Genomic DNA, 12,578 nt, shown 5'->3' with positions numbered 1-12,578 from the left:
CTTTAGACAAATGATCTATGTCATGATCCCATCTGGATCGTAAATATGTGGCCTTTGTATGTGTTGGTATGTGCCCAGTTTGAAGAGGGTTTCCACTGCTCTGCTTTGAGGTATTAAATACAGCTTTTCCTATTGACCTTTTCCCCGGGCTTTCCTTCCTTTAATTTTTCATCCTTCAGCTTTCCAGTGTGGAAGCCGCAGGTGGCCACATAGACCAGGCCACATCGGAATGAGTACACTTGCCTCAGCGCCCCGTTGGGCTCCTGGCATGACCGGCTAGAGCTCAGCCAACTGACCTGATCCCGCTACTTCTTGTCCTTCAGATGTCCCACCTGAGGGCCACATGTGGGTAGCCCTTCCCTTCCATTCCCCTTTAACCCTTTGAGCTGATCCATCTGTTAAACCAAACCTTAGACCAAGCCACAGCATCCTGTTGTAAATCAGATGGGAGTGGTGCACCATGAATGGGGGAAGGCAGCGTAGCAAGGGGTGGTTCAGCAGCTTCTTGCCACTGGATATTACACGTCTGTGAATTTCCCTGTAAGGCCTGTTCCTCCATCCACCCAGTGGCGACGTTCTGTTGTCTCAGGTGGAGTCATCCACTTTGCTCATAAGAGAGAACACCGCACTTCATTGATATAAAAGAGTGAGGTAACAAAGTCTAATGTTAAATGCAAGTGGTTTGGTACACTAGGTTATTTACTACACAGAGGACAGGGTCAGAGAAGACTGTCATGGAGATCCTCTCATGGAGTCATGAGGTTCACCAAGAACCCCCTTGGTTTCAGAACTCCTTCTCACAGAGGAGTCTGGATGCAGCTGGACCCAACCCTAGTCCAAGACTTGGTCAACAGTCTATGTCTAAAGGATTATATATTCACAATCAATCCTTTATACCACTTAGCTAAGATTTCAGAGTTTAGCATGCAATCACTCACCAAGGATCTTTTGCGGCAAGGAATCTCAGCTTCGAGGAGTAACCCTGACAAGCCTCAAGACTGAACCCCTACTCAAGGGGAGATCCTGCCGTGCAGCCGGCTGCCATGCAGGAGAGCTCCATGAGCCCTGGGCTGCCGACTGTTTATAAAGTAATAGTCATATTTGCATGTCAGCAAGACGTCTGTTTCACCATTCCAGAAAGCCTTTGGCTATCATGCTGCCATCTATCCCCCCAAATCCAGAGTAAGGTGGACAACATCACAACAATGGTTATGGCTTCAGCAGGCGGGGTTAGTGGCAGGGGAGCACACCGCCACAGCTACGTGCATCACCGTTTTCTGAATCGTACCAGAGTGCACAATTCTCTGCGGAATGGGAATAGGCTCTTTTGCTTTTTTAAGGATAGGGAATGGAGTTTGCATTTCTAAGGGTGGATCTAAAGTGATGGATTCTGCATCTAAGAGGGCTGTTTAAACCATCGGTAGTGATTTTTTCCCAAGGTGAATACCATGCTTGGGAACTTTGCTGCTCCTTCAATCCTAACTGTATAGCAGTAAACCGAGCCTTATTGGGAGCTGGTTGCCAGAATTCCCATGGGATCTTCTTTCTGTGAGTCCTCTATGTAGGCTAAAGGCCTCCCCTGCTATTATTGGGCCCGTGGGCTGATATTCTAAACCACTGCATATTAATGAACAAAATGCTACTTCATGAGTAACTGTCCACTCCCAGGTAGCACGCGTCTTTAGTAGATTGCATAAGGTTCAGGCAATTATGCTAAATTGTGGAGACAAGCTTGCCAAAATCCTCAAAATCCTGAAGTTCCTAGGACTTGTCAAAACTCCTTCTTAGCAAAGGGTGAATTTAACTTGGATATTTACTGTAAGGTATCAGAGGGAATATATCATCTGCCCCCTTGCTAAGTTATGCCTAAAAATTTAACCTTTAGATTAGAGCCCCACTATTTAGCCTCAGGGATTGATACCAAGGACTTAAACCAATTTAGTTAGCAAGAAGAGAGAACTAGGTTCTGCTTCTTTTGCTCATGTCACAAAGTCAGGAAACAAAGAACAGATGGTTAAAAGAACACCGTTATCCAAGTTAAGTAAAAATAAAACGCAAAAAGACAACTTCAAATGAGGTAGTTCTGGCTGCAAGAGAAGGCAGGCTGCTAAGGTGTTGCAGTCCACAGACATCAGCAGAGAATTAGTTGAAAGTAAGACAAAGGTAATTGTGGCAGTGGGAGCTCGGGACCTCTGATAGCTCCCCTGAAACAGGACAAAACCCCACTTGGGGAGCATGCGGATTAGTAAAAAAGCTTCATCAGTGCTATCTGAGGAAGAATACGAACTTGCATCGGAAGCGAGAAACTTGCAACCAACCCTGTGTGTATGACAATGAATATGCAATGGACTATGAATATAGATATTTATCGTATATAATCTATACCCTCAAATAACGTGATATGCATGTTAGGAGGAAGAATCCCCCCATGCACTCAGTGCTGCAATAAACCGATGTCAGCTTGCTAAACTATTACTTGGTTTGGAGCATTTTCTTGGTTACGATTTTTGGCAACAGGATGGTAATCCCCTCACGTTTCAGACGGGCTAGGACGCCACCACACATTCTTTGGACCTTCTCGGGAGAATCTCCTGCAATTAAAATGCCTTCGATATACTGATATACCATCACCCCTTGTTCTGTGGGATTTGTTCTTAATTCCTTAGCTAAAACCTGGTGTGACAACGTAGAGCTATGTTTGAATCCTTGGTGTAGTCAGGGAATAGCGTACTGTATTCCATCCCAGGTCAAAGTGAATCTCTTCTTGATCCTCAGGTTGTAATATGACCATGAAAAATACATCCTTTATATCCAAGGCAGCCATCCAAGGATGGGCTGTTCACTGTACAGGAAAAAATCAGACACGTGACAGGACGCAGTGTTACGCGTCTGATATTTCCATTCGGTGGAGGATAACCTACTGCCAAACGCTAGGTGCTGTTCGGCTTCTGCGTGGCCACACACGGGAGTTATACGGGGAAAAGTTTTCGGGGCAATATCCCATCATTCTAAATCCTAGGTAAAAGTAGTTATGCCTAGCGTAGCTTCAGGGCTAATATGATATTGTCATACGTTGAGTCAAAGCACTTGCAGGTCAATTTTGGTGCAGCCTGTAACAGGGAAGCAGCAGACCCCTCAGCTGGTACTTCACCTATAGAGACTAAAGAGTTTGGGGTCCGATGGTTTGTCATTTCACGTGTGTAACAGTCTTAACAGCCTAACCTTAATATATCCATACCCAACATATTTGTCTGTTGTCATATAACCACGGGCGGCAGCCAAGCCCCACACAGCTACCTGCCCTACTGCCCCCCCCAGGAGCTGTTTGGAGAGAATAAAAGGGTAAAAGTAGGAAACTCGGGCTCAGATAAGGACATTTTAATAGTTAAAAGCAAAAGCTGCCCACAAGCAAAACGTAAGGAAGTCCTTCCCATCGGCAGGCAGGTGTTCAGCCGTCTCCAGGAAAGCAGGGCTCCATCTCACCTGACTCTTGACTTGGAAGGACAAACGCCATAGCTCCAAATGTCCCCTCTTCCTCTTTCTTCCCTGCAGATTTTATTGCCAAGCACATACTGTACAACGTGGGGGAGGGAGGCTCTGCCCCATCGCAAGCCCCCCTGTGCAGGGGTTGGGGGGGAGCCTGTGAGTGCCACTGGGGGGGGTCTGCTGTGCTCTGGCAGGGCACTGGGGTGTACTGGGAATCACTGGGAGGGCAGCGTGCTATACTGGGATGGGGCTCTGGGCCACGCTGGGAATCACTGTGGTGCCCTGGATCATACTGGGACTGCTGGGGAGGGCACTTAGCTATATCGGGAGACGTGGGGTGACACTTGCAGGCTCTGGCTGTTTCAGATGTCGGTATCGTATTTTCATCTTCACATCTCTAACCAGGACTGGCACTGGAGGAAGTCGAACTTGGCAAAGCTCACCACGCTTTCGCCATCTGTACCCCGTGTAGTTATGGTAACCCAGCTGCGCACTTTCGTGTAGGACCACCCGGCGAGCCGAGTGCTCTTCCAGCTGTCTGGGCTGTACTGGGAGTCAGTAGGAGACTTTGGGCTCTACGGGGAAGGTGCTGGGCCACACGACATGGAGCTGGACCATACTGGGACTCACTGGGAAGCAGTGGTCCATTCTGGGAGGCATGGATCTAGGGCTCTGGGCTATGCTGGGGAGCATGAGGAGGCTCTGGGCCATACTGGGAGAGTCTTGGGCCATACTGGAAGGTGCTGGGAGGCATGGGGGCATACTGGGGAGGAGGGTTCTGGGGCTGTGGGCTGCGCTGGGAGGCGGGGGGAGCTCTGGGCCATACTGGGAGATGGGGGGGAATGTTGGGGGGGGACACAAGTGGGCACTGGTGCATACCAATGCTTACTGGTGGACACTGGGGAGGTGGAACGTGTGCCACATATGCACATGTGACAGAGTGACTGAATGAGTGAGTGGGATTGGCTGGTGCTGCTGGTGGCCAGAATAAAAGAAATGGCAGGAACGGGAAAAAAAGGGGGGAATGGGGGATAAAGCAGGGCAAAAAGCAGGGAGAAAGTAAGGAAAGAAAAAAAAAAAAGAGATAAAAGGGGGAGATACGGGAGAATACGTAGACAAGTGGGAATAAGGGAGTAACTGGGAAAATGACAGGATGGAGGAAGAAACTGGGGCAAGATGGGGAAACGGGAAAAATGACAGAAAATGGAAGACATGGGTAAATGGGAAAAAGGGGGGGAGGAGCCGGGTGAAAATGGGGGGAATGGGGAAAGAAATGGGGCAAAAATGAGTGAAAATGGGGAAAAATGTGGGGAAAAAACAAGAGAAAAGGGAAAAACAGTGAAACACTGGTGCACAAATGGGCAAACAGTAGGGAGAAAGCCAGGGCAAAACCAAAGGAAATGGGGGAAAACAGGGTAAAATGGGGCAGAAACAGGAATACCCCAGGGGAAAACAGGAACATAGAAAACCAAGAGAAATTGTGGGAAAACAGGAAAAATGTGGGGAAATGGCTTGGGAATGGGGGGAAAGGAAGGAAATGGCGGCAAAGGACTAAACCCAGGAAAAAAACAGAAGAAACTTGGAGAAAGTGAGGGAAATAATGGAAAACAGAGAAGAAATGGAGAAACAGGGAAAACTGGGGAAACGGGAGGGACAAACCCAGGCACAAACAAGGGAGAACAGGTCAAAACCAGGGGAAAAAAAAAAGGCAAACCCAAGGCAACAAGGGGCAAAACCAGCCAGTTACGGGGGTTGGGGCAAGAACTGGGAGAATAGGCCAAAACAGGGCAAGCAAATGCGATCAAATGCCAGTCTGGGTCGTAACTCTTCAAGTAGGATCCCAGTATGGCCCCAACACTACCAGCGTGGACACAGCGCTCCCAGTATGATGGCAATGTGAGCTACACTTAAACTAAGATCCTAGTATGGACTCAGTATTCCCAGTACAGTACCAGCCTGGGCTGCACCTCTCCAAGGATGATCCCAGTATGGGCCCCAATCCCAGCATTGCCAGTATGCAACCTAAGGCCCAGTATGCACTCAGTATGGGCCCTGAGGCTCCAAGTGCAGCTCCAGTGCATTCCCAGTGTGACCCCCAAGGTTCCCCCAGTGCTCCCAGTAAGGGCCCTAAGGCTCCCAGTATGGGCCCCAAGGCTCTGACTGCTGCTCCAGTGCACTCCCAGTACAGGCCCCAAGGCTCTCAGGGCACTCTCAGTACAGGCTTCAACACTCCCGCAGTGCACTCCCAGTGTCCCCAGTATGGGCCCTGGCACTACCAGTACAGGCCCCAGCGCTCTCAGCACATACCACCAATAAACGGTTTTCGCTTCAACCCATCCTGGTGCCTCCTAAGGCTGAACCTCCAAACCCTCTGAATTTTTCCCCAGAGTAACTTCACCAGCCTTGCCTCTGCCTTTACTGGTGGACAGGCGAGTTGGGTCACAGGATCAGGCCCCCCCCAGTGAACTCCATCCGCTGCCAAGGTAAGAGAGAGAGAGAGAGAGAGAGAAGGGGGGTGAGCGGGGGGACTCTGCCGGCCAGGCCAGCGGGGACCCTGGCGTGCAGAGCAGCGGGGGTGGGGGGACCCTGGCATCTGGACGCACCTGTGGTGGGGCGACAAAGGCCAACCAGTCGGAAGGGCGGGTGGGCAGCAGCCCCATGGCCTGGCACTTGTAGAGGGCCAGGGCCAGCCCCAGCCCGTTGCCCACCAGGAACACCAGCCCCTGGAGGGCCCGCCGGCTTGAGCTTTCCAGGGCCTTCAGTGCTGCAGGGGGAACAGGGTGGGACACTGGGACTGGGGGACCCCGTCACTGTCACCCACGTGTGGCACTGCAGGGGACCGGGGTAATGATGAGTGGGGAGCAGCAGGGGAGCATCATGGGGGAAGCGGTGGGGGAGGCGCAGGGTGGATGGCATGGCGATGGCTGTTGAGGAACGCATGGCAGTGACAACGTAGGGATGACTGTCACATGGGTGACTGTTAGGGGGTGTGGGGCAGGGTCTGACATACAAGTTGACTGCCACAGGGTCAGCTGGGGGGGGGGGGATGCATGGGGGTGAGTGATGTGGGGGTGACTGTTAGCGAACACGGGGGAACAACTGACATGTGGGCAACCGTTCAGGGACGCGAGGGGGTGACTGTCACAGGGACAACTGTTGGGGGACACATGGGGGCAACTGACATAGGGGCAACTGTTGGAGGGGAACGTATGCGGTGGGGTCTGTTGCAGGGACCACTGCTGGGAGATACGTGGGGATGAATGTTGCCAGAAGAGATACGGGCCAGGGAACCACCACAAGTATTTGGGGGAACCGTCACGTGGCAGAGGATGACCACGGGGGATCACCCAGGGAGCTGTCACGCGGGGCTGTAGCGTGGGGTTGTACTCACTGGCAGAGAGGGACATGAGGGCCTGCAGCGGCCGCCAGCCCATCATGCACACCATCATTGCGGGGAAGATGGAGATGGTGTTGCCGGCCATGTACATGATGAACAAGTTCATGGGGATCTGCTTCAGCGGCGCCAGTGCCACGTCCCAGCAACGCTGCAGGAAAGAGGCCAACGAGGCGTCCGCCATGTGGGGATACCTCGTACCCAGCCATGGGGGACGGGGACGATCCCCTCCACGGGGGAACCGGGCGTAGGGGATGTCCCTCTCCCTCCCGGGTCCCCCCCCGCCCACCTTCTCCATGAGGATTTTGTCGCTCTCGTGGACGCCGCTCTCCCCCAGCTGCCGCTCGGCGAACCCCAGCGGCCCGCGGCCCTCGGCGGCTCCGCGGGGCCTGGGGGTGGGATAGAGGAGGGCAGGTGAGGCCAAGGAGCTCCCTGGACCCCCCACATCCGCCCCCCAAATCCCCCCTCCCCCCACACCCCGGGGCCTCACCGCCCCCCCGGCGCCGCCGCCAGCTCCAGCGACCACTTGAACCGCCGGCCCCGAACCGCCGCCGCCGCCATCCTGCGAGCGCCCGAACAGGAAGCGGAGTCACGGGGCGTGTCCCGGCAAACAACCCCGGGCGCCTGGGGCCTACGCGGCGCCTTCGCTACGCCCTACCCCATAGCAGCCCCACAGGAACCCCGCAGACACCGACCACCCCCACCCCGCCCAGCCCAGCCGTACAGCAGCCCCGCGTCCTTCCTTATAGCAGCGCCACAGGCCACCCGCGCCCTGCAGCTCCCTCCCGGTCCGTTCCTGCCTGGAACTAAAGGTTCCGGCCGCGGGTTCCGGCCGGGGCCGGTGGCGGGGACGCTCTGGCCACGCCCCCCCAGCCCGCGGTCGCTCCATCTTTCACCCCCGGCCCGCCTTGTTGCAGCCCGTGTCGCGTCCTTATGCTGGTTTGTACTTTTTTTTTTTTTTTTTTTTTTAAAGTTCTTGCGGTTGGCCTCTTTATTATTTATTTACTTCTCTCTTAAGAAGGATTTTGCTCTTCGTATTTTATTTCTTGGGTCTGTGGTTTTTTATTTCTTTGGGTTGGTTTTTCCTTTCTCTCTTTTTTTGTTTTTTTGTTTTTTTTGTTGGTTTTGTTTTTTAACTTCTTCCAGGACTGCTTTTGATTTCCTGGGGCAGACTTTTTTCCTTTTTTTTTTTTTGTTTTTTTTAGGGGTTTTTGTGGGGGTTTTGTTTTTTTTTTTTTTTTGTGGTGGTTTTTTTTTTGGGGTTTTTTTTGTGTTTTTTTGTGTTTTTTTGTGTGTGTGTGTGTTTTTTTTTTTTTTTTAATTTATTTCTTGGAGAGGGTTTGATGGAGGCACTCAACTCCTGAACCAGACTGGCAGTAGTTTGGTAAAGGCTCCAAAGGAAGCAAAGGCCTGCACCGTAGATGGGTGAAGAACTCCTGGAGAGCCCACAGAGGAGCGGTGTGACCCAGTGAGCATCCAGGCGTGTGAGCTTGGAAACACCAGCCTGTGCTTTTAAGACATTAAAAATTAAGTGCGATTAAGACATGAATAGCAGGTGGCATTTCCAAGACTCGTTTCTCAAGGAACAAAAGCCAGTTGTCACTACAAGGAGTCTCATGCATGCCTTTGCCATCACGGGTAATTTGACTGTGAGCCAAGCACTTTATTCCGTATTTGACAGCCCAAAGCGAGCTGACCTTGAACCTTGCCAGCTGTCTGTGGCAGCAGTGATCTCCCCTGGGGATGGGACACATCTCTGGGGTTGTGCCCTGTTAACTTTGATTTTTGTCTTGGTAACCTGGACTCTGCCTTGGTAGTTTAGAATCTTTTTTCAAATTACTGTGCAGTACAGCAATAGAGCTAACCTTGCTATTGAACTTTAAGTCACAGTTTTACAGCCTTATATTTCAATAAAACTGCTTTTGCTAATATGTTTGCTGGTGGTTCTCTAAGCAATCTAAATCGCCCATTCACAACGGGGAGGGGGTAATTTTTGTTTTTTTTTTTCTTTTTTCCTTCTTTTTTTTCCCTTCCCCCTTATTTTCTTGTGGTTTATTTAAAATTTTTTTTGATTTCTTGGGTTAATTTGATCTCTTGGGGTTGGTTTTCTTTCTTTTTTCCTTGTAGTTTTTTTTTTTCTTGTTATTTTTTTTTTTTTAGCATATATTTTAGTTCTTGAGCTATTTTGATTTTTTTTTTTAAGTTGGGTTGTTTTTTTGGACTTCTAGTGTTATTTCTTGGGTGGGTTGATTTCTAGATTTGTTTTACTTTTTTTGTCCTTGGCTTTTTATTTCTTAGGGCAGTATTTTGATGTCTTGCTACCCTTCTTTTTTTCAACTTGGGGTTGTTTTTTTTTTCTCCCTGTCCCAGCCCTCCTCACTGTACCCTTCTTCCTCTCTGGCTCCTTAGTCCTTCCTCACCCTGTATACCCTCCCCTTCCCCCACCCCTCTGTCCCTCTCCCCTTCCTATCTTTCCCTCCTCCTGCTCCTTTGCCTCTCCCTTTTCCTTCTCTCCTCCTGCCTCCCCATCTCCCTGTCCTGCCCCTGGGTCTTCTTAATTTCTCTCTCCCTTTATCCCATCGCTTTCCCCATCCCTTTCCTCCTCCCTGCTCCTTTTTACCCCTCTCGCCATCTGCCTCTCCCTTTTCATTCCCCCTGTCCTTTCTCCCTCTCTTCTCCTTCTCTGCCCCTGTCCTGCCCCCCAGCACTGCTGCGTTCTTCTCCCTGTCCCTGCTTCTGCCCCCCTCTCGGTTTGTCTCCCGACTCCGGTCTGTCCCTCTCCCCCTTTCTCAGTCCCCCTGTGCCCTTTTCCCCCTCTCTCTCCACTCTGTCCTGCTTCATCTCCCACCCAACTCCGGAAGTTGCCACGGGGACTTGTGGAGAAGTCCCCACCAGAGCAGCTACACCCTGAAGATCTGCTGGCTTGCAGCTGCCCCCAGAGAAGAAGCCAGGGGATTGCTGTGACAGTAAACCCCGTGGCCTGGTGCCAAGGGATGCTGTATGGACATCTCGTTGGAGGTGCTTATGTGGTAGGAAGTGGCGCAGCCGGAGCCACCTAAATTGGTGGAGGAGGAGTGACCCCACCTGAGCTCCTCTCCGAGGCCCTGTGCTGCCTCTCCTGTCCCGGAGCCCGAGTCATGGACTACATGACTACAGCAAATGTCAAAAAAAAAAAAAAAAAAAGGACAATTTATTGATGTTTTATTATGGAGACTGAGGGACTGATACCTGCACAGCTATCGTAGGATGGGAAGGAGCTGGTGCCGCTGCAGTGGGATATGAGGTGGAGGCTGTCCTGGTTTTGGCTGTGCTGGAGTTGGGTTGGTTGTCACAGTAGCCCTGTGCAGTGTGTGATTGGTGGCCGCAGCAGATCTTTGTCACTCTTCTCTACATTTCTGCCTTCCTGCCTGCCTGTCCCTGCCTCTGTCTCCCTCTTGTGCCTGTTCAGTTCCCCAGAATAATTTTCTTCTACCAACGCTGCCCTGTACCCTGTGGCCTTCTGAATTTTTTTCTACGTCTCTCTCTATCCAGCTCCTGCTCCCTGTTTTTTAATTCTGGGCTGTCTTTCTTTTACCCCTGTGGTGGGCTGACCTTGGCTGGATGCCAGGTGCTCACCAAGCTGCTCTATCCCCTCCTCAGCAGGACATGGGGGGAGAAAATAAGATGAAAAAAACCTCGTGGGTCAAGATAAAGGCAGTCTAATAAAGCAATAGCAAAGGTTGCATGCAGAAGCAAAGGAAAACAAAAGACATTATTTGCTACTTCCCATCAGCTGGTGATGTCTGGCCACTTCCCAGGAAGCAGGGCGGCAGGACCTGTAGCAGTTGCTCCAGAAGACAAATGTCATAAATAATTCTTCCTCCTCCTTTCTCTTAGCTTTTATTGCTGAGCAGACATCATATGGAATGGAATATCCCTTCAGTCAGCTTGGGTCAGCTGTCCTGGCTGCGTCCCCTCCCAAATTCTTGCTCACCCCCAGCCTGCTGGTGAGGGGGGATGTTGGAGAGATGGTCTTGATGCTGTGCTAGCGCTGCTCAGCAGTGACTGAACACCAACACCTTTCTAGCTGGAGCACAGCAATGTGAGGACTGCTGTGGGCAGAATTAACTCGGGCTCAGCCAGACCCAGTACAGTCTCCACCACTTTCTGTATCACTTGCATCACGCTCAGGTCCCACATAATTTAATACATACATACACATATGTATCTATCTGTCTTTCCTAACTACTCCATTGTATTTAATTTTCATGACTGAAATCCCTTCTTACCAACACTTACAACTTTAATGACATACTTAAAGCGTCTTTATACCCAACATAGAGATTTGTACATTCTCACTAACTGCTACTCCCCGTCCTTTGCTTGGGCCCCATCTGTCAAGATGGGTGCTCAGGACAGAAGTGGTATGTTCAGTTGTGGGGCACCAGCATCAGCTTGGTTTGGGTCATCGTTGCACTTGTCAGGTTCCTGGTGAAACTCACTCTTCGTCAGTTCAGGTCATTCCAACTACATTCCTTCCTACAACATACAACTCACGTCACAGATGATTTTTCCCCTGGGGTTAAATCTCTTTGAGCCACACACCGGGTCTCCCCGTCCTTCCCAATAACCACTTAAGTACGCACAGGTCCTTGTGTGAAGACACTCTCATGAACGGGTTGGCTTTTTCCCCTGGGAGGAGCAACCCACACCACCTTGCCCAGCCGCTTTCCTGTGTGTAGTGTGGGGACCTTATCTCCTCCCACAGCACCAGAGGGGGTTTGCTCCTACAGGACCAGGATGGTTAGCAGATCCTCTAGCGTTAACCAGCCAAGTGGCTTCCGCTAACTTTGTATCCCAGCGCTTCCATGCACCACTGCCCAGCGCACTCAGTGGAGGTTTTAACAGGCCGTTATCTCTCTCGGTCTTTCCAAAGGCTCGTGGCTGATAGGGGATGTGATACACCTACTCAGTGCCACGTTTCTTCGCCCGGGACTTTACGAGGTTATTTCGGAAGTAAGTCCCGTCGTCTGATTCAATTCTTTCTGGGGGTACCACATCCACAAAATCTGCCTTTAAAGGCCCAAGATGGTGCTTCAGGCAGTTGCATGGTTTACAGGGTATACTTCTAGCCAGCCAGTAGTTGGTTCCACCATGGTGAGTGACTATGTAGTCCTTGCCTTGCCATGTTCGTGACAGTGGTCCAATATAGTCAGTATAGACTAGACTTGAGTATAGAGTACTGACCACTTTTGTCATTCAGCAGTCTCTAGGGCTAGTTGGATGGCTTTCATTTCTGCAAACTCACTTGACTTAGCTTCTCCTTCAGGAGCCTCAACAACTTATCGTGTGGGATTCTGCACAGCAGCTTTCCACTTCCAACGGTTTTGTACCACATGACAGGATCCATCAGTGAACAAAGCATAATGCCTTGCATCTTCTCATAGCTCATTATATGGTGTTACCTCTTAGGCGTGAGCCACCTCCTCAGGCAACAACCCAGACCCTCTACCTTCTTCCTACGATCTCTTCCAGGATTCCTGGGCAGCTGGGTCCCAGTCAAGCTTGTTCCATCGTCAATACTACCCACTTATTCCGTGTAGCATGCTTTGCATGATCTTTGGAGGGGATGTTTCCTTTGAACATCTAGTGTAGCACAGGCAATAGTGGTGCCAAGAGGAGATGTACTGCTGTACCAGCAACTTCTGAAGCAGCTCGA

The 12,578-nt window shown here is 50.9% G+C and overlaps 1 protein-coding gene across 2 annotated transcripts; it reads right to left on the bottom strand.

The window, feature by feature from the left end:
• Positions 1-3,363: 3,363 nt before the first annotated feature.
• LOC121080377 (ER membrane protein complex subunit 4-like) lies at positions 3,364-7,605 on the bottom strand. 2 transcript variants are annotated; one of them, XR_005825348.1, is made up of 6 exons: positions 7,371-7,602; positions 7,170-7,269; positions 6,878-7,031; positions 6,090-6,250; positions 5,794-5,961; positions 3,364-3,546 (listed from the first exon to the last, which is right to left on the bottom strand). XR_005825348.1 is itself a non-coding variant. In XM_040578369.1 (6 exons), the coding sequence occupies exons 1-5, from the start codon at positions 7,439-7,441 to the stop codon at positions 5,926-5,928; spliced, it is 522 nt and encodes a 173-aa protein (XP_040434303.1). In that variant the 5' UTR covers positions 7,442-7,605; the 3' UTR covers positions 3,364-3,546; positions 5,894-5,925. The 2 variants fall into 2 exon arrangements, 1 of the variants encoding a protein (XP_040434303.1); XM_040578369.1 differs by having other exon boundaries at positions 5,894-5,961; positions 7,371-7,605.
• Between the last annotated feature and the right edge of the window lie 4,973 nt (positions 7,606-12,578).

Source organism: Falco naumanni, chromosome W (assembly GCF_017639655.2).
Source record: "Falco naumanni isolate bFalNau1 chromosome W, bFalNau1.pat, whole genome shotgun sequence".
Taxonomy (NCBI): domain Eukaryota; kingdom Metazoa; phylum Chordata; class Aves; order Falconiformes; family Falconidae; genus Falco; species Falco naumanni.
This window is presented reverse-complemented; position numbering and strand designations above follow the sequence as displayed.

Coding starts and splice junctions, on each gene's coding strand:
- LOC121080377 (XM_040578369.1), bottom strand. CDS start 7,441: ATGGCGGCGGCGGCGGTTCGGGGCCGGCGGTTCAAGTGGTCGCTGGAG. Junction 7,032..7,169: donor ACAAAATCCTCATGGAGAAG/GTGGGCGGGGGG, acceptor TCTTTCCTGCAG/CGTTGCTGGGACGTGGCACT. Junction 6,251..6,877: donor CCTCATGTCCCTCTCTGCCA/GTGAGTACAACC, acceptor TTCCCCCTGCAG/CACTGAAGGCCCTGGAAAGC.